At 40.0% G+C, this 21,648-nt stretch overlaps 1 protein-coding gene across 28 annotated transcripts in view; it reads left to right on the plus strand.

Moving 5' to 3' along the window:
* The window catches only part of PRRC2C (proline rich coiled-coil 2C), a 77,559-nt gene that overhangs the window by 32,076 nt on the left and 23,835 nt on the right, over window positions 1-21,648 (plus strand). For 27 of the 28 annotated variants that reach the window (XR_002827213.1, XR_002827212.1, XR_002827214.1 and 24 more), the window contains 11 exons: window positions 677-730; window positions 3,214-3,826; window positions 5,200-5,369; window positions 5,804-6,053; window positions 7,023-7,233; window positions 8,648-10,894; window positions 13,097-13,305; window positions 14,914-15,068; window positions 18,862-19,633; window positions 20,005-20,090; window positions 21,411-21,596. Coding sequence is in view for 25 of the 28 variants with exons in the window: in XM_014448822.2 (XP_014304308.1) it covers window positions 677-730; window positions 3,214-3,826; window positions 5,200-5,369; window positions 5,804-6,053; window positions 7,023-7,233; window positions 8,648-10,894; window positions 13,097-13,305; window positions 14,914-15,068; window positions 18,862-19,633; window positions 20,005-20,090; window positions 21,411-21,596 (4,953 nt within the window). In the remaining 3 variants the exon portion in view is untranslated. The remainder of the gene's footprint in view (window positions 1-676; window positions 731-3,213; window positions 3,827-5,199; window positions 5,370-5,803; window positions 6,054-7,022; window positions 7,234-8,647; window positions 10,895-13,096; window positions 13,306-14,913; window positions 15,069-18,861; window positions 19,634-20,004; window positions 20,091-21,410; window positions 21,597-21,648) is intronic. The other variant, XM_023747625.1, reaches the window with a different exon arrangement.

Consider the following 21,648-nt stretch of genomic DNA (forward strand, 5'->3'; position numbering starts at 1 on the left):
CGACATCACCCAAGGGGTTCTGGATTGCGAGACAGCGCAGGCCAGGCTGAGGGACCCCACCAGCGCACGATCAGGGACGGGGAGGGACCCCATTTGTTTATTTTCTCCTTAATTTCTATTGCCCTAGGAGCTGTATCAGTAAAGATATTGCTATGACATATGTCTGATATTTTGCTGCCGAGAAATATTTTATAGACCATATTTTGATATCTAAATTTTTTCTGTGTTTGTGACACTGATGTATATATTAGCAAGTGAATATCCATATATTGTATCTGGTTCCAACATGTTTTAGATGTATGTTGTTTTTTTCCTTAGGTAAATCTCAGTTTTAGTTTGATGTTAGAGAGAAAATCCAGAAAAAGTATTGGGCTTACATAAATAAAAATTCAAAATTAGAGGCATATTTCTAAGCAGCCAAATTACCTGGGCTAGAATTCCATACTTTATACACTAAAATTTTACTTTTTTGCAAAGTTCTTTTGAGATCCTAACCTTATAGAAATCACAGAGTAATTCTATAGAACGTAAAGTTATCTTGCAGTTTTAGTGAAAACGAAGAAAGAATAATGATGGTTTGCTTTTTGTAATCTTGTGGTTTCACTGAAAAAAAAAAATACAGTCAGAAATATTTCCAGTAGATATTTTTCTCTAATTATTTTGTAACAATCCATAGGAACGTGGACCATCTTCTCACCTGCCACCACCCCCCAAGTTGCTTGCACAGCAGGTAAATTTTAACTACATGCTGGTTTATGATCTATATGTATTTGACTTTGTTTTCGGAAAGATTCTGCATATGTGTTTTATTTATAACTATTACCAACTTTCTTTACCTTATAGCTCCTACATGTCTACCTCTTCAAACCTTCCCTCTTTGTTCTTAGCTGATGAGCAAACTCCTCATTTCGCTAGGAAAACAAGAAGCAACCACTTTTCCCATTTTTGTGCCCTTCCTGTTCTGACTGCCTTCCTGTTGCCCTTACCTCTTCTCCGTGTTCCCTGGATCCCATCTTCGATCACTTGCCAATAATATTATCTCTCAAAACATCTTTTAAACCAGGCCTCCTTTAACTCTCACCCACCCTCCATCCCCTGTGAGTTTCTACTCTATTTCTCTGCTTTCCTTCATGGCAAAATCATTTCAGTGAGCTATTTATACTTGTCTTCACTTTCTCATTAATATCTCCCACTATACCTTTGAAACTATTATTATCAAGGTCAATAATGACTTCCATCTTGCCAAATCCAATTCTCTTATCTTCATTTTACTTAATCTCAGCAGCAGTTGACAAAGTTAATCTCTCCGTCCTTCTTAAAACTCTTTTTTTGCTTGCTTTTGAGGCATTATATTATTTTCTTCCCTTTCTTCAATTTTGTATTCTTCTGGGCCTCCTGTACTGGTCTTTGAGTATTGGAGGGCTCAGGGCTGTGTTCTCACTCCCTTTTAGACATCTGGTAATACTGTCAACAATTTAAAAATATATTACAACTTAGTAAGACCCAAGAAAGTGATTTGAACATTCACTTCACAAAATAAGGTATACAGGTGGCCAACAAGCACATAAAAAGATGCTGGGTATCTTTAGTCACCAAGGAAATGCAAATTAAAACCACAACACATCCCAAATTAAAAAGGCTGATGACACCAAATGTTGGTGAGGATTAGAGCAGCTGGTGCCCTCATACATTACTGGTGAGCTGTGAAACCTTATCATCACTTTGGATGATAAGTGATTTTTGGCGTTTCTTATGAAGTGAAACGTATACATACCATGTGACTCAGCAATTCCATCCCTAGATATTTATCCCAGAGAAATGAAAACATACACTTACACAAAGACATAGGCATAAATTCTGATAGCTGTTTTATTCATAGTTTAAAAAAACTAGAAGTAATGCACATGTCCATGCACAGATAAAGCCGTGTGCCTGAGAAGGAATACTACCCAGCAGTGGAATAGAGCAAACTTGATGCACACAGTGATCTCAGCCTGTTACCCTGAGCGTAAGAAGCCAGGCACAAAAGATAATATGACTTGAAATCCTAGGAAAGGCAAAACTACCCTTTCTTGCCAACGTGGATCAGAGGCTGGCTGGGGGCAGGATGTGGGCAGAGGAGCGGTGAGAAGGTTCCATGTCTTGATCGGGGCAATAGTATTCAGGCGTGTGCATCACATTTTATGTAAATTAATACTTTAGCGAAGTTGCTTTTTTAAAAAAAAATTGCTTGTTCTGAGTTTACTGTGTACATTAGGTACTTTTATATAATTGCTTTGTTTATGCAGCTTGCCTTTGAGCTATAGAATGTAAGTGGTTTGCCTAAGACAGCACTGTTAGTAATTTATAGTCTATCTTCCTGGAGTTTTGTTTTGTTTTTTCATATTCAGCCCACTGTTTTCACCAGACCATTATTTTTTAGGATTCTGAGTAGATATATGGCTTTTTAGGTTTCTTCACCCTAGTAGCTTATTAAAATCAGTATTTTTAAATCAAAAATTTTTTAAATTCCTTAATGTTTCAACCCTTTTTATTTTGCTAGTCTACATAGTCGCTGGCAGTGATTTTAGACCTTACAGTCCTTATTTTAGAACACATTAGCTGAAAATTAAATCATTAAAGCTCAGTCTGCCAGGTGATCCTTCCTTGGTCCATTTGGACTCTAGGTGGGCCTTTCTGGATTTCTCAGTTTGGAGCTGGCACTCTTTCCACTCCTTCTGGGGCCAATTTCTAGGGACTCCCTTCTGTGGAGTGGCAGTGTCTTCAGCTGTCCGCCCTTCCCTGTAGCCACTGCTGTCTTCTCAGAGCTCACATCATGCATCTTTCTGGACTTTTTCTCCCTCTTTTGGCTTCCATCTTCGGCAGTTGCTGTTAAAACACACATTCTAAATTTCCTTTGTCTCTAAATTTAGATTCTGAAAGTCATGTTGTGACAGCTTCTAACTTTATTCAACAAATACTGAGTGAGCCTCATGTTCAGACAATACGTAGGCACATGCTCAGTAATATTAGATGGTTGAATTAATGATTCTGCTGTTAATTTGGGGAATTAATCTAGATCCAATGTGTTTGCATTTTAATGTGTATGTGTATCAGGAAAATTTCTGACATTTTGTGGAGCTTTTTTCTTCCCTCTCCATGCCTATTTATATCCCCAGTTTGTCAGAAATAGATTTGTTTAATCTCATCGGATAATTTCTCTGAATGTTTCAGCATCCTCCTCCGGACCGACAGGCAGTACCTGGAAGACCAGGCCCTTTCCCCCCGAAGCAGCAAGTACCGGATGAAGATGAAATATGGAAGCAAAGAAGAAGGCAGCAGTCAGAACTCTCTGCAGCTGTGGAGCGTGCTCGTAAACGGCGTGAAGAGGAAGAGCGGAGGATGGAAGAACAGAGGAAGGCAGCTTGTGCCGAGAAACTGAAACGATTAAATGAGAAGCTGGGCATCGTGGACAAGCAGCCATCTCCAGAGGAAATTAGAGAAAGGGAGCGAGAAAAAGAACGGGAGCGGGAGAAAGAACTTGAAAAAGAACAAGAACGGGAGCGGGAGAAGGAAAGGGAAAGGCAACAGGAGAAGGAGAGAGAACTGGAGAGAGAGCAGGAAAAACAAAGAGAAATGGAGAAGGAAAAAAAGCAAGAAAAAGAGAAAGAACTAGAACGGCAGCAGGAAAAGGAAAGAGAACTAGAACTGCAGAAGCCGAAAGAGCAGGAAAAGGAATGGGAGTTGGACAAGAAAGAAAGGGAGAAAGTGGAGGAAAAAATCGAACATAAAGAACCTGCTTTAGAACCTGTGGTAGAAAAAACAGAAAATGAGAACTGTAATAAAGGTATAATAGCCTTATTTATTATTATATACGCTTTACAAAATGCTTCACGTTACTCAAAGTGTTGATATCTGTATATTTTAATGTGTGTAATCTGATTTTAGAAATCTAAAATATAATTTCATGTGTAATCTAAAAAACAAAGGTTGTGGGGTTTGGGGGTTTTTTTGTGGGGGGGGAAGAAATTAACTTTCATTAGATGCTTTAATATATTGTTTCCCTAATTTTTTTCTTGTGGTTAAATACATGTGACATAAAAGTTAGCATCTTAACCATTTTTAGGTGCACGGTTTAGTGCTATTAATACATTCATAATGCTGTGCAGCCATCATCACCATCCGTCTCCCGAACTCTTCATCTTGCAAAACTGAAGCTCTGTACCCAGTAAACAATAGCTCCCTCTTTCCCTCTCTCCACAGCCCGTGGCAACCACTCTACTTTCTGTCTCTCTGATATTGACTATTCTAAGTACCTCATATAAGTGGAGCCATACAGCATTTGTCTTTGTTACTGGCTTATTTCACTTGGCATACCAACCTCAAGCTTAATCCATATTGTAGCATATTATAAGAATTTCCCCTTCTTTAAGGCTTAGTATATGCCACATTTTTCTTATCTACTCATCTGTTGGTGAGCACTTGGATTGTTTCCATTTTATGTACTTATTTTGAATAATGCTGCTGTGAATGTGAGTGTACAGAAATCTCTTTGAGACCCTGCTTTTATTTCTTTTGTATTTATACCTGTTTTCTAGAACGAATATGACTATGGTTTTCTTTGGGATGAAAATTTTTCTTTTTGGTATGTGTATGGTTCTCCTTTTGTGTAATCATACTTGACACCCTTTACATAGAATAATGATTTATGTTTGAAGATAGCCAGGGATCACTATGTTATCATCAGAATTAAATTCATTCTTTTTCTTTATAAATAATAGTCCCTTGATTAAAAAAAAATACAATGCGTTTTATTTTAAGTATTTATAGGCTGTCTGTGTTTCCACATAATTTCTTGGGAACGATAAGTAAATGTTGATAGTAACATTAATATTTATTAAACCATGGAAGATAGGAGGTATTTGAAATTTTTTACTATCACAGAAAATCATACAGATTTTTATATAGTGAAGCATTTGGACCTGTGATCTCAGTATTAATAAGAATCCATCTTTGAGGAAATCAAAGATTTTATTAATCTAATGTTACCTCATTGATGGCTATCAATATTAGACTGCAAAACAGTGTTTTCGAGTATTGGGGATGATTTTGTCTTCGTTATCTTTTTAAATATAGCTAATAATTTCACTTTACCACAAACATGTATTTGATAAGTGTTATAGATAAATTATCATTATCTTTTATCTTTTCTTTGGGCAGAGGATGACCCGGTTTTCACTAGACAAGACAGCAATCGCAGTGAAAAAGAGACCACACAAGTGGCGCATGAAACAGAACCAGAATCAGGGTCTCAACCCCGGCCTGCTGTTTTATCTGGTTATTTTAAACAGTTTCAGAAGTCTTTACCACCAAGATTCCAGCGGCAGCAGGTAACAATAAAAACATTTTATCATGTACAATTGAAAAAGTTTATTGTTCAATAGTCTGAGAAATAATTTGACATAAAACCTATGATACATAAAGCACACTGGTTTTCCTAAAATTCTTGCCCATTTTAAGATAGTTTGTTAATAGGGGTTTTACCTTGAACTTCTGTCATTCCTTTTTCATCTGCCTCCTTTATAGACACCACCTCCCTTTCTAGGGAATGGTTTCTGCGATATAATTAATGAGTGATTAGTTGCTTAAGTCATGATCCCATAACTTCTCCTTTGTTCTTTTGTTTTGCCATCTTTTGCTGTTAAATGGCTCTTCATTCTTTTCCTAGAATTATTCCAAATGTCCTATTATTTCTGATTTGATTGGTCATATTAATGTTTCACATGGAACTAGAATCTCAAGCTGGAGGGCTCTGCTATTTCAGGAACAGATGAAACAGCAGCAGTGGCAGCAGCAGCAGCAGCAAGGTGTCCTTCCCCAGGCGGTCCCTTCACAGCCATCTGGGGCTGCCGTCCCTCCTCCGCCACACCGACCTCTGTACCAGCCCATGCAACCCCACCCTCAGCACTTGGCTTCCATGGGCTTTGATCCAAGGTGGCTCATGATGCAGTCGTACATGGATCCTCGAATGATGTCAGGTAGACCTGCTATGGATATTCCTCCCATTCATCCTGGTGAGTTCAAATCCCCATTGTTGCATGGCTCACTTGTAGTTATGCAGGTTCAAAGTTTTTCATGTTTCTTCAATTTTTAGTCTTAATTCCTTTAAGAACTTTAAAGGACTGCTAGATTTTTAATCATAAAATTAGATAACTTGCTTTTAGCAGAGAGTAGTTAAATGCCAGACACTAGTAAGACCAAATTACTATAGCTATTCTCTGTTTTGTAAATGTTATTTAAAGTTTTTAAGATGGAAAATTACTGTTTCATTAACAATATCTATTTGCTACATTGTTTCATTCTTTTGTTGTAGCTTTGAATTTTTCCATATATTATATATTCCATCTTAGTTTTTTCCAACATTTATCAGCCTAACATTTGTTTCACTGTAGTTTAGCTAAAAACAAAAGAATTAGCATCCTTTCATGGAATCTATTAAAATAAATCCAGACAGCCCATTATCAAAATATTGAGGAAAATTTATAAGTGATAAAAACATGATCAAGAAATCCCATTGTGATATTGAAATTTTAAAAGGCACAATTAATAGCATATTGATCAGCTAATTAAACTAGATTAATATTTTCTATAGGATATATCTTGTCTGAAGTTTTTACTATTGGTGTGATTCTCCTTATGTTTGTATTAACATGCATAGAATTATAATGCTTGTCATCTGATTATATTTCTTTCCTATAAGGTAAAATAGGCTGCTATTGTGGTTTTGCTTGCTTTGTTTCCTCAGTTCTTAAATATGTTTATTTAATAGCAACTATGAAAACCTCACTCATGGAAAAACATAATTGCCAGTAATCATTTGTTGAGTTCATTAATTTTATGGCAAAAAGTATTTGTTTAGCTTGAGTATATCAAGAATACCAAATAGCAATTAATAACCTAGATTCTGTGTCTCTAATGCTTTTGTTTATTTCATTTCTCTCCCTCCCACCGCGACCCCCATCTTTTTCTGACCTTTTGTGCAGGAATGATTCCTCCTAAGCCTTTGATGAGAAGAGACCAGATGGAAGGTTCAGCCAACAGTTCTGAGTCATTTGAGCATATAGCTCGATCTGCAAGAGATCATGCAGTTTCCCTCTCTGAGCCTCGTATGATGTGGGGGTCAGAGGCCTATCCTCATACGGAGCCTCAGCAGGCCACTGCCCCTAAGACAGCAGAAGAACCTGAAGGTGTAAGGTAATTATGAAAACTGTTCATAAACCCAATAGAATATTGTGGTGAAACCAATACTATTTAGCATCCCTGAAGGTCATTCTGATTCAGGACTGAGCCAAAAACCTGATAGCCTCCCATTTTGTGTGTCATTTTATTTTTGGACATATTTTCTTTTTTCTGGCATTTCTGTATTGATTAGGGCTCTTTGTAAACTAGTTCCGTACACTGAATTAAATGCTGAAGTTCAGTACATGTTAAAATTGGCATGTTTCTACCAGTGATAAGGTACTTGACATATAGTCTCACTAAAGTGTTGATGTAATTCTTCCACTAATGAGAAATGGCAGACATTTAATTATCAATATCTTATGGATGTTTTCTAAGATCAACATAAGACACAATCTAATTCAAAGAAACTTTGAAGTAGCAGAGAGTCGGTGGTCTATATAAACTTATACCCATAAAGTTAGAATTTCTGCCCTTTGTATATTATGATTTTTATAATTCTGATTCTTTGGGAAAGATAGACCACTCAAGGTAGTAATAGGTGGAAATTATCAGTCTTGATGGGTTAAAAAGTCCTATCAGCACAGTCTAAAGGAATGAACATTAATGTTTTTAATTGTGGGGAAAACACATAACAAAATTTTAGGTGTACAGTACAACTTTGTACAGTGATGTATAGCAGAGCAGAACTCAAGAACTTAACTCTTGCCCAACTGCAGTGTACACCCATTTAGTAGCAACTCCTCATTCCTCCTCCCTTTGAGTCCCTGGCAGTTACCATTCTGCTTTCTGCTTTGATGAGTTTGATTGCATTATATACTTTATATAAGTGGGATCATTACGTATTTGTCCTTGTTGTGACTAACTCTTTCACTTAACACAATGTCCTCATCCATTAGAGGCCCAGTGCATGAAAATTCGTGCGCTCAGCAGGGGGCGGGGGGGGCGTCTCTCAGCTCTGCCTGCACACTGGGACCTCTTGGGGGATGTCCACCTGCCGGCTTAGGCTCCCGCTCACCACCTCTGCACTCGCAGCCGTCAGCCCGGCTTGTGGCTGAGCGGAGCTCCTCCTGTGGGAGCACACTGACCACCAGGAGGCAGCTCCTACATTGAGCATCTGCCCCCTGGTGGTCAGAGTGCATCATAGCAACTGGTTGTTCCACTGTTAGGGTCAATTTGCATATTACCCTTTTATTATATAGGATACTGTATTTTCTTAACTCAGTCATCTGTCAGGGACATTTAAGGCATTTCTACCTCTTGGCTATTTTTGAATAACATTGCACTAAACTTTATAGAGACATGAAGATGCTGTTTATGATTAGGATCCATTGTTTGCTTTAAAATTAGAGGGTTTATTTTGCTATGCACGTACATGTGTGAAAGATTTTGTCTTGATGGTTATGCTTTTGAATTCTCTTTATGCTAGGTCTGAAGCCACGCTGGATCAGGAACCGACCACTGCTGCTTATCCTGTAGAACATAGTCAGTTAGAGGCCCATCCAAAGGCAGACTTTGTTAGAGAATCAGGTGAGGCCGAAGTACAGAAGGTTTTAAGCAGGTCTGTGGAAGACATTAAACCTCCCCACTCTGACACAGTCAGCCAGTCTGCTTGCTTTGATGTTCCTGATCAGAAGACTATACCCACTCCTCAAGAAGAGCGGATTTCATCAGGAGAAAATCAGCCTGCCCGAAAAAGAAGTGTATCCCATGGATCTAACCATACTCAAAAATCAGAGGAGCAAAGAAACGAGACATCTGCAAGCATTCCTAAAGTAACCAGCAGGGGCATTGATTCAAAAGAACCAGCAGAAAGGTCAGAGGAAAAACCAAAAAAAGATGGCTTTCTACGATCTTCTGAAGGACCAAAACCAGAAAAACTGTATAAATCTAAATCAGAAACTCGTTGGGGCCCGAGGCCAAGCTCCAGCAGGAGAGAAGAAGGTAATGACAGGCCTGTGAGAAGGTCGGGTCCCATTAAAAAACCTATCCTTAGAGATATGAAAGAGGAACGAGAGCAGAGGAAGGAGAAAGAAGGAGAAAAAGGAGAAAAGGTCATTGAGAAAGTTGTAAAACCGGAAAAAACTGAAAAGAAAGATCCTCTTTCGCCACCGCCACTACCTGCAGCACCTGTTCAGCCACAGGCCGTTCCACCACCACCTCAACCAGAACCAGAGAAATCTCCTTCAACAGAAACTCCAACTTTGGTGCAAAAGCCACCTCCAGACACTGAGAAGCCTTTGGAACCTGTAAGTAGTGCTGAGGTAGAGCCTGCAACTAAAACTGTAAATCAAACTGTAACAGCACCAACAGTCAAAGAAGAAAAACAACCTGAGAAAGTTGTCAGCAAAGACCTTGTTACAGAGAGGCCTCGATCAGATTTAAGGCCAGTAATTAAAAAAGAATCCACTCAACCTCCTAGGACCTATTGGAAAGAAGCGAGAGATAGAGATTGGTTTCCAGATCAAGGATACAGAGGTCGAGGCCGAGGAGAATATTACTCCCGAGGCCGAAGCTATAGAGGCTCTTACGGAGGGCGGGGCCGTGGTGGCAGAGGGCACACTCGAGAGTATCCTCAGTACAGGGACACTAAGCCTCGGACAGAGCATGTGCCCCCAGGACCTCTCAGACAGCGAGAGGAAAGTGAAACTCGCAGTGAGAGCTCCGATTTTGAGGTTGTTCCCAAAAGAAGACGACAGCGAGGTTCCGAGACTGACACAGACAGTGAAATTCATGAAAGTGCAAGTGACAAGGATAGTTCAAGCAAAGGAAAACTTCCCAAAAGAGAAGACCGGTCTGAAAACAAAAAACCTATAAAGCCTCAATCTTCTTTCAAGCCTGAAAATCATGTCCGAATAGATAATAGACCTCTAGACAAACCGTACATAAGGGATGATGACAGATCTAAACCAGGCTTCCTTCCTAAAGGAGAGCCCACCAGACGAGGCAGAGGGGGGACATTCAGACGCGGTGGGAGGGACCCTGGAGGACGCCCCTCACGCCCTTCCACCTTACGAAGACCTGCCTATCGGGAAAATCAGTGGAACCCAAGGCAGGCAGAAGCTCCTAAACCAGATGATGGAGAGCCACCGAGAAGACATGAGCAGTTTATTCCGATACCAGCTGATAAGCGACCTCCAAAATTTGAGCGAAAATTTGACCCAACTAGAGAGAGGCCCCGAAGGCAGCGTCCTACCCGACCACCCAGGCAAGATAAGCCTCCTCGATTTAGACGGCTCAGAGAGAGGGAGGCGGTCTCAAAAACCAATGAGGTGGCAGTGCCCACAAATGGCACAGTGAGTAACGTGGTTCAAGAACCAGTGAGTACTGCTGGGGATGTTTCTGGGAATAAGACTCCAGACTTGTCTAACCAGAACTCTTCAGATCAGGCAAACGAAGAATGGGAAACAGCCTCAGAAAGCAGTGACTTCAATGAGAGGCGGGAGAGGGATGAAAAAAAAAATGCTGATTTGAATGCACAAGCTACTGCGAAGGCCGGAGAGACTGTTTCAGCCCCAAAAAGAGAAATAGCAAAGAGAAGTTTTTCTAGTCAAAGACCTGGCGTGGACCGCCAGAATCGGCGTGGCAACGGAGGTCCACCCAAATCTGGGAGGAATTTCTCAGGTCCTAGGAATGAAAGGAGAAGTGGCCCACCATCCAAAAGTGGGAAGCGAGGGTGAGTCCTTTGTTTCACATATAATTACTTTTGCGCATTTAAAGAGACACAAGGTAGACTTCTTGGTTGAACTGTGCAAAGGAGCCAGTCTAGGTAGAGGACCACACATTGTTCTCCCCAAATTATCTTTTCTGTTCTCCAAGTGTAATGGGTGCTTGAAGGAGAGAGGTTAATGTCCCTCAGGAGTCTCTGCCTGCCTAGTGTCCAGTAGGGGCCTTCTAGGAATTTGTAGCTTTGGGAAAATCTATGCACCTGGGGCTGCATCCGTACAACGTTCTCCATTTAGTAAGTCCTCTTACTGATGATGAGTAGCCCACCTTTTTCTTTGTTTCTCATTCACTGTGGTGCTCACAGGTGTCCTCTGGACTTAAATTAACATGTTAAAATAGCTATAGACTATATCACTCTGTACTGGTTTATAGATAGTGAATGTTGAGCTTAAGGATAAATTATATTCCCCTTCTAGCTGCAAGCCTACAATAAATGATGCAGCTAGAGAGAAACCCAGAAAGCAAAGTCCTGCCCAACCACCAAGGCCACCAGTAACATAAATACCAGGTTATTGGATTTTTTTTAAAAGAATTTTTCTAAACTGTGCTAAACTTAATCTATTCTTTTCAATATTAAAATGTTGGTTATTTATTGATTTCTTTAGTACTAGATAAAAATAAATCTAGTTTTAAATCTAGGCCTGGCAAGTTGCATATACTTAGCATTTCATCCATCAATGAACATTTTTGCTTTCTAATAATTTAGAAAAAGTTCCAGGGAGATAATCCGACTAGTTGTGTTTCTTGAGAATCTGCTTAACAAAAATTTGAACATCCTTTTGTAAGGTCCAAAAGAAAAGGATAACATATAGTTACAATAACTTTGCAGTTATTGACTATACCTTAATATTAGAAGTTTGAGTAATACTTAAGACATTCTTGTGGATTTTTGAGCAATGTAGATTTCAACTACTTAGCAAGACTTTAGTGCCATGTAAATGCTAACAATGCTGGACCTGCAGAAACAGCAATTGCACCTTGTAGTTAAAATGAATGGTGTAAGAGTCCCGTTTAGAAGACAAGTGCCTATTTTTCAGATGTTGGAGGTCATGCTTGTGTTAGGCACTTGGTAAGCTTTTATCTTAAGTGATACTATAGGCCAGTGATGGCGAACCTTTTGAGCTCGACGTGTCAGCATTTTGAAAAACCCTAACTTAACTCTGGTGCCGTTTCACATATAGAAATTTTTTGATATTTGCAACCATAGTAAAACAAAGATTTATATTTTTGATATTTATTTTATATATTTAAATGCCAGTTAACAGAAAAATCAACCAAAAAAGTGCATGTCATAGATTTGCCATCACTGCTATAGGCTATGATGAAAATGGAATTTTAAGCCCATCTTCCCTAGCCTGTTTTCATAAAATATTTATAAAATGAAGCCAAGAATAAAATTTATCTGTTGGGAAACAAAAACTTTAGAAATACATTTGTTTTATGAAGTGAATTGTTTCCATATAAAAGTGTTTTTTACATGTTTACATTAATGTATAAATCTGATTAAACTTTTTAAAAAACATGGTATAAACATAGAAAGCTTTTCTAAATTTTTTTCATAGGCTGCCCTCTTGTGGAAAAGAGATGTAGTGCCCTAGCTGGTTGTTCAGTGGTTAGAGCATCAACCTGTGGACTGAAGGGTTCCAGGTTCGATTTCCGTCAAGGACACATGCTCGTGTTGCGGGCTCAATTCCCAGTAGGGGGCGTGCAGGAGGCAGCTGATCGATGATTCTCTCTCATCAGTGATGTTTCTATCTCTCCCTCCTCTCTGAAATCAATAAAAAAATATTTTTTTTTTAAAAAAAGAAAAGATCCAGTAGTGAATACTTTGTACTAGCTTGGGTTACAGATTTTCTGCTATAAAGTGTTGCTTAGCTCATTTATTTATAACATGATAAACAAATAGATACGTAAGAACCTTCAGGATTCTCTAATTTAATTGCTGGGAAGAACTATCCTAGTCCATCTCCTTTACTGGGAAGCTCAGTTTTAGTGAAGTTGTTCTCAACTAAAGCCACTAAGGCTTGTTGGTTTTGAGCTAAGGTCTTTTATCCCACTGTTATTTCTTCTTAGACTAAACTTTACAAATTGCCAGTGAAGGATTCCCTACCCGAGTGTGGTGGTGGTAATATCTCAAATTATTATTTTGTAGGCCGTTTGATGACCAGTCTGCAGGCACAACTGGTGTTGATCCTGTCAATGGCAGCTCTGCACACCACCAGGAAGGAACACCTAATGGAACAGGACAAAAGAACTCCAAAGATTCTGCAGGGAAAAAAAGAGAAGACCCAAAACCAGGCCCTAAGAAACCCAAAGAGAAAGTAGATGCACTGTCACAATTTGATCTCAACAATTATGCAAGTATGTCTTAGGTTCTATTTACTTATTTTATTTATCTATCTATCTGTCTGTTTGCTGCATTGAGTTGGATGCTATACATAAAAAAGTTATCAAAGAAGAAAAGAGTTGACCTAAACAATAGAAGCTGAATATGAAGCACTGATTTAACTTGAACTAAAATAGTAACTGTATACATATGCTGTCTTAAATGAAAGAAATGCTAAACCTCATTGAGTTGTGACCTTAATGAAATAGGTATCTAAGATATGGTAACTAGAGAATAAATGATAGTATGGGAGACTGTGTTGCTATGGATACTTTCAGAAAGCTATGGAGTGAAAGAATATTGGATGCAAAGGATGACCATAAGAACATGTTTGATGAGGGAGTTAAGGAATGAGACACTTAGGTGAAAATGAGCTATTTGTCATTCACTCAGATGAAACTTAGACTGGAAAAACTGAATAAAATGGAGAGATTTACTAGGTTAAGACCTGATCTATTTTAATTTTTTTAATATTGCTTAATGAATCTAGATGTCTTATACTCACTGGGATATATGATAATTTTAATAAGACAGCTAGAATAATTATTAATAGGACAATTAGTGGAGTCATTCATGTGATGGGTTATGATATGTGTGCATCCATGCCACTTGTTTTTAACAAGTACACATTGTGGACAATGGTCTATGTAAAATAGAGGCATTAAGAGTCATAAGATCAGGTTGGCTAGTCACAACTTCACCTAGCAAATGGGCATCTCAGAGCTTACTGTATCTTTTGAAAAAGAGAAACAGCAATACCCACCTCTTAAGAAAGGCTAGATGCAAATGAGGTAAAGTGCTATATAGATTTTTACAGCATAATACAGATCTCAGGCTGGGAGAGGTAGAGAGTAAAGTATTTTGACTGGATAATAGGGTAATATTTATTTTTTAAAAACACATTACCACTGTATTGCTTAAGAAAAAACTACATCATTCAAAGCAGATAATTTTAGGGCTTTTTTTTTCCTCCAGAGAGGAAGGGAGAAGGGGAAAGAGAAACATCAATGATGAGACAGAATCAGTGATGGGCTGACTCCCTCATGGCCCCTCCTGGGGCTCAAGCCCACAACTTGGGCTTGTGTCCTGACCAGGGAGCAAACCGTGAAGTCCTGGTTCATAGGTCCACGCTCAACTACTAAGCCACACCGTCTGGGCAGGACTTTTATTTTTAACCTTGTTTATGAAATCTTTTCAAATCTTACTAATTAATGGACATCTTATGGCGTGGGAAATGGATTACACTGTGAGTTACAGGAAGAACTAGACCAGGGGTCCTCAAACTACAGCCCGCGGGCCACATGCAAATACAAATATTGTATTTGTTCCCGTTTTGTTTTTTTACTTCAAAATAAGATATGTGCAGTGTGCATAGGAATTTGTTCATAGTTTTTTTTTTAAACTATAGTCTGGCCCTCCAACGGTCTGAGGGACAGTGAACTGGCCCCCTGTTTAAAAAGTTTGAGGACCCCTGAACTAGACCTTTGCTTTGTCTTTCTTTTTTAATCACTACTGGATGAACATTTCTATGTATCTCTTCTATTGGGGGGAAAAATATTTTAAATCTTCTTCCATACCCACAGGTGTTGTTATAATTGATGACCATCCGGAAGTAACGGTAGTTGAAGACCCACAGTCAAATTTGAATGATGATGGTTTTACTGAAGTGGTATCCAAAAAACAACAAAAACGTTTACAGGATGAGGAACGCCGGAAGAAGGAAGAACAGATCATACAGGTTCAGTGTTCCAGCTTTTTGCTAGTTGTTTAGGTTGTTGCTCAAAACATGTTAGCAGATAATCAAGGTTTCTGTCTACCTGGAAAGTCAAGGCTGGACTTATTACTCAATGTTGAGAGTGACTGGATTTTCACAACTTTAAACTGTTTTAACCAGTATTGAGATAAATTTTAAATAGAATATAATCACTGTTAAGCTTAGTGTATACCAGTGGTTCTCAACCTTCCTAATGCCACGACCCTTTAATACAGTTCCTCATGTTGTGGTGACCCCCAATTTCATTGTTACAAATTGAACATAATTAAAGCATAGTGATTAATCACAAAAACAATATGTAATTATATATGTGTTTTCCGATGGTCTTAGGCGACCCCTGTGTAAGGGTCGTTTGACCCCCAAAGGGGTCGCGACTCACGGGTTGAAAACCACTGGTGTAGACCTTTACTTTAGTAACATGTTTTATGTTCCAGTACTAGTTGTCTTGTTTGCCTCATCTTGTCAGCATTAACATTAAATTATCTTGGAAACCTAGTAAACACAACTGTCATGATCTAAAATTGCAGGTACTTGACTTAGAAAGTTTGAGTTGTAATCTAAATTAGTTCACTTACTAACACACAGAATGAATAAGTTTTTCTATTTAAATCAACCCAAATACCCCTTTTGCTAAATGCTGACACAGATAAAAATAAGTTGAACAGATGAATTATAGTGATAAAGACCTCTAGCAGATGAGAGAGCTTAAAAACGAGACACTATAAAAATTCTATGTGGATAGTAATACTGAGTTCAATTGGACGTAACCTTTAGAACTAGATAATTTCAGAAGTCATTTGGTAGTTGTTATCTTTGGGATGGTGGAATTAGTAGTGCATATATCCTGTGTAGCATAGTGCCCCAACAACAACTAAAATACAGAACAACTAACTATCATCCAGAACTGCGGGAAAGCTGGCTTAGTGGAAGTACTACAACTAGAGAGATAAAGAAGAAAGCACATTGAAACTGGTACAAGGTACAGAAGCGCAGAACGCGCCAGCACCTGGGTGTGCCGCTTTTTTAATCAGGAGGGAAATACAAGCTCCCGCTTGCTCTGAGCTCCAGTGCCGGGTGAGACTCTGGGGGACCCAGACATATACGGGTAGAAACTGGACTGTCTGGCATCGGGGCAGGAACGCAGGGGCGTCTTTCCTTCAGAGGGAGGTGCTCACAATGGTCATTGTTACTGTGCTGGGACTTCCCTGGTGCAGGGCTGACTGGTAGCTATTGCTTTTTGTACCACCCTGGAGATTCCCTGAGACCCCTACCCCACCCAAGCTGTGGGCAGCGGATTTTGCATATGAATGGCCTGCCCTTTCTCAGCCTAAAACCTGTCAAACAAGCTGAACTGGGGCAGGGAGCCCCAAAGCTATCAAAAGAAGGCCCAAGGCCGGCACCAGCATCAGCCTGCCTTCCTTTACATCTGGGCCTGGTCTGGGCACTTCCAAATCCAATACAAAGAGGAGGAATCTGCAGATCTCTCTGTAGCTCCTGGGTGGCCCCAGGCAGTGGTTGACTGCATCTCCTTGGAGATCCAAGAGCCAGTGTACCTAGTGGTCAGTGTGAGACCATACCAGCTTACAATTCTTCACATCCATAACTGACACACTCAAGGGGCAGACTCAGTGAGCACCAAAGCCCCACTGAAGCAAGTCCTGCCCCATAAGGGTGTCTTCCGCACAGCAGCTCTTCCATTGTAGATACAGCTGGTCATTACAACCAATTGGCCTGGAGGTCAATTCCCCTCAGTGATACCAACAGCAATCAAGGCTCAATTACAACAAGACTGTGCACACAGCTCACACAGGGGTCCACCTAGAGTGCCCAGCTATGGTGACTGGGGAGGCTGAGCCATTGGGCCCTATAGAACACCTACTACACAAGACCACTCTACCAACTCAAGGAGACATAGCAGCTACCCAATACATAGAAACAAACACAGGGAAACAGCCAAAATGCTGAGACAAATATGTCAAAAATGAAAGAAATGGAAGAAAGCAAACTTCTGGATATAGAGTTCAAAATCACAGTTATAAGGTTACTCAAGAATCTTATAAAAAAAAAAGGAAAAGGACCAGTCAGAAATTAAGCATACACTGACTGAAATAAAGAATAATATACAGAGATCCAACAGCAGACTAGAGACTCCCAAGAATCAAGTCAAAGATTTGAAATACGAAGAAGCAAAAAAACACCCAACCGGAAGAGCAAAAAGAAAAATGAATCCAAAAATACGAAGATAGTGTAAGGAGCCTCTGGGACAGCTTCAAGCGTACCAACATCCGAATTATGGGGGTGCCAGAAGAAGAGAGAGAGCAAGATATTGAAAGCCTATTTGAAGAAATAATGACAGAAAACTTTCCCTATCTGGTGAAAGAAATAGACTTACAAGTCCAGGAAGCGCAGAGAACCCCAAACAAGAGGAATCCAAAGAGGACCACACCAAGACACATCATAATTAAAATGCCAAGAGCAAAAGACAAAGAGAGAATCTTAAAAGCCGCAAGAGAAAGACAGTCAGTTACCTACAAGGGAGTACCTATACAACTGTCAGCTGATTTCTCAACAGAAACTATGCAAGCCAGAAGGGAGTGGCAAGAAATATTCAAAGTGATGAATAGCAAGAACCTACAACCAAGATTACACCCAGCAAAGCTATCATTTAGAACTGGAGGTCAGATAAAAAGCTTCACAGGCAAGGAAAAGCTAAAGGGAGTTCATCACCACCAAACCAGTATTGTATGAAATGCTGAAGGGTATCCTATTTAATAAGGGGGATATGCAAATTGACTATCACACCATCACAAAGATGGCGGCACCCATAGCCACAAGAAGGTGGTGCCCAGTCCCCTCAGCCCTGCTGGAGTCCCCCAGTCCTTTCAGCCCCTCCAGGGGAGATGGGGCAGGCGCGCAGTGCAGCTGGGCTGGCCTAAGGCACAAGCAAGCCTCGTATGTCGGCCACCCAGGGCCGCCTGAGGCTTGCGCTGCTGGCAGTGGCAGCAGCAGAGGTGTGATGGGGGCATCGCCTTCCCCTGGTCGCTGGGTCGCCTCCCGCCCCTGAGGGCTCCCAGACTGAGAGGGGACAGGTCGGGCTGAGGGACACCCCCTCTAGTGCATGAATTTTCATGCACCGAGCTTCTAGTTCTTTAAGAAGAGGAAGAAGAAAAGGGTCAAGATAAAAAATTATGAACAACAAATACATATCTATCAACAAGTGAATCTAAAATTCAAATGAATAAAAAAATCTGATGAGCAGAATAAACTGGTGAGTGTAATAGAATCAAGGGCATGGAAATGGAGCGGACTGACAATTCTGGGGGGAAGAGGGTGTGAGGGCGTGTGGGAAGAGATTGAACAAAGTTCTTATATGCATGTACCTATGGTATGCAGTACCTATTGACACAGACAGTGGGGTGTTGAGGGCCTGGGGTGGGGTGGGAACCAGGTGGAGGGGAGCTATGGGAGGATAAAAGAGGGACATCTGTAATAATCTGAACAATAAAGATTAAATAAATATAAATGCAAAATATAAAAGAATGTATAATACATATTTGTCTTTTATTCCCAATCACATCCTGGCTTCTCATAATTTAAAATCTCATGAGCAGCTTTGACATTTTTGCTCTGTGAAGTATCTATTTTGAATAGTTAAAGGAGCTAAATTAGCAGTAGGTAGCTTTGTTAGAAATCATATTTATGAACTGTTACTTTTAGCTGTGTTATTGACAGAATTTATTTTTACCAATTTTTTAAGGTCTGGAACAAAAAGAATGCCAGTGAGAAAGGAAGAAGTCAGACTTCTAAGCTTCCTCCAAGATTTGCCAAAAAACAGTCTACTGGGACCCAGCAAGCCCAGTCTCCAGCTCCAGCCCCAGCCCCAGGTCCAACTTCAACTTTGCCTTCAGGTCCAGTTTTAGCCTCACCCTCGGCCACAGCTGTATCCGCAGCTCCAGTCCTAACTTCAACTTCCACTCCACTCCCAACTCCAGCGTCAGCTCCTACTCCAGCCTCCACCTCAGCTCCAACCTCTTCTTCAGTTCCAGCTCCAACCCCAATCCTTGCCTCAGCTTCAAACCCAGCCGCTGTCCCCATTCTTGCCTCAGCCTCAATTCCCATTCTTGCTTCAGCCCTACCACCAACTTCAGCAACACCTCCAGCTAGCTCAGCCCCAACAGTACCAGCCAGTTCAGCCCCAACTGCCCCAGCCAGTTCGGCCCCAGTCCCAACCCCAGTCTCACTCCCAACCCCAGCTCTTGTCACAGTCACAATCCCAGGCCCCACTGCCCCAGCCCAAACTCAGGGACAGACTCACAAACCCGTCCAGAGTCCCCTGCAGACTACAACACAGTCTTCAAAACAGCCACCACCTTCAATTAGACTACCTTCGGCTCAAACACCTAACGGCACAGATTATGTAGCCACAGGAAAATCCATCCAGACCTCACAGTCACATGGCACTCTTACAACTGAATTATGGGATAACAAGGTGGCCCCACCAACTGTGCTGAATGACATCTCTAAGAAATGTAAGTGTGCAACAGAAGTGAGGGCTTGGGAATATTGGGGTTTGTTTTTACTTTTGTTTATATATTCAGTATGGGGTTTTTTTAGCCTTTTCTTTAGTAGGAAGCAGTTAAAGTAATCTTAACTTCCTTTCTTAAAACCTTTGGTTCTAAATCAAAGGTGTTATATTTTTAATAGCCATATTTTATATGTTGATAAAAGCAATACACAATGTTTGGGGACTTATATTTATTTTGGTATGCAAGAATCTCTGAGTGTGGTGTGAAAAGTAATTGTTTTATTGTTTAGTTAGTATTAAATAAAGGGTTATACAGATTGGATTATTAGCCTCTTAATTTTGGTGTTCACATTTCCTGTGGCTTCTTCTCTTCAGTAGGGCCCATTAGTCCACCGCAGCCACCTTCCGTCAGTGCCTGGAATAAGCCTCTAACATCGTTTGGATCAGCTACTTCATCAGAGGTAGGAATAGACTTGCTAATGGTCTTGGTGGGGTTACTGGGGCAGAGTTTCCTTAAAACAGTTTCTCAAATTTCAGCATGCATCAGAATTCTGTCTCGTCTAGCTTTCTGCTTATTCATCTTCTATCACTGTTCTTAACTTGCTGTGTTCCAGCTGTTCTAGCCTTTTTTATTCTTGACCTTCTACTAGGTGTTTGCTCTGCCAGAAACACTTTCAGTAAACACTTTCAGTATGACCTCCTGGGGTCTTTCTCCATCCACCAATCTAAAATGGCTTAACCATATTTTAATTTTTGTGTATTGCTTATCTGACTTTTCAGTTGTCTATTTTCTCTATCCATTATAATGCAAGGTCTGCGAGTTAGATTGTCATGTCTCTGCATCACTGCCTAGCACACAGAAAGTGCAACAAAAATGAGTATATTATTTTATTTTCACAGCACACTTAGAAGTAGGCAATACTGGTATTGCTATCTTCTTTCCCCCATTCATTCATCTGTTTATTTCTTGCTGGTAGTGTCTTTCTGTGTTTGTTGCTTTTACATTTGTTTTAAGTGATGAAAGAACTTGAGGCTGTGATGGCCTATGGTTGGTTACACTCATGACACATAAAAATCAGGACTTTGAAAACTTAAGTCTTGCCCTAGCTCAGTGATGGCGAACCTTTTGAGCTCGGCATGTCAGCATTTTGAAAAACCCTAACTTAACTCTGGTGCCATGTCACATATAGAAATTTTTTTATATTTGCAACCATAGTAAAACAAAGATTTATATTTTTGATATTTATTTTATATATTTCAATGCCATTTAACAAAGAAAAATCAACCAAAAAAATGAGTTCGTGTGTCACTTCTGACACGCGTGTCATAGGTTCGCCATCACTGCCCTAGCTGGTTTGGCTTAGTGGCTAGAGTGTTGGCCTGGGGACCAAAGGGTCCTGGATTTGATTTCAGTCAAGAGCACATGCCCAGGTTGTGGGCTCAATCCCCAGTAGGGGGTGGGCATGCAGGAGGCAGCCAGTCAATGCTTCATCATTGATGTTTCTCTCTCTCTCTCTCTCTCAACCTCTCCCTTCCTCTCTGAAATAAATTAAAAACAAAAAACTTAAGTCTTGTCCTAGTTTTCATTTTATTAGTTGTTTTCTAATACATACAAATCATTGTGTTTAAGGGAAGGTTCTCTTAAAACAATCAATGGCAGTTAATGTCAGTTAATATGTGGGTTACTTAAAACTTCTATTTAAAATATGTGGGGCTACATAAATCATGCAGTCAAATCTGAACTCTGTTTGATAACAAGTTTTTAAATATTCTATTACTAGGGAACAAAGAATGGTCAAGAAAGTGGAGTTGAAATTGGAATTGACACAATTCAGTTTGGTGCTCCAGCTTCAAATGGGAACGAAAATGAAATTGTTCCTGTGCTTTCGGAAAAAACTGACAAAATTCCTGAACCTAAAGAGCAACGGCAGAAGCAGCCACGGGCAGGCCCCATCAAAGCCCAGAAGGTAAACACAATTCATATTCCAGGTGTAATTGTATAAAAGCCACTAACATTTA

Source organism: Myotis lucifugus, unplaced genomic scaffold (assembly GCF_000147115.1).
Source record: "Myotis lucifugus unplaced genomic scaffold, Myoluc2.0 scaffold_934, whole genome shotgun sequence".
NCBI lineage: Eukaryota > Metazoa > Chordata > Mammalia > Chiroptera > Vespertilionidae > Myotis > Myotis lucifugus.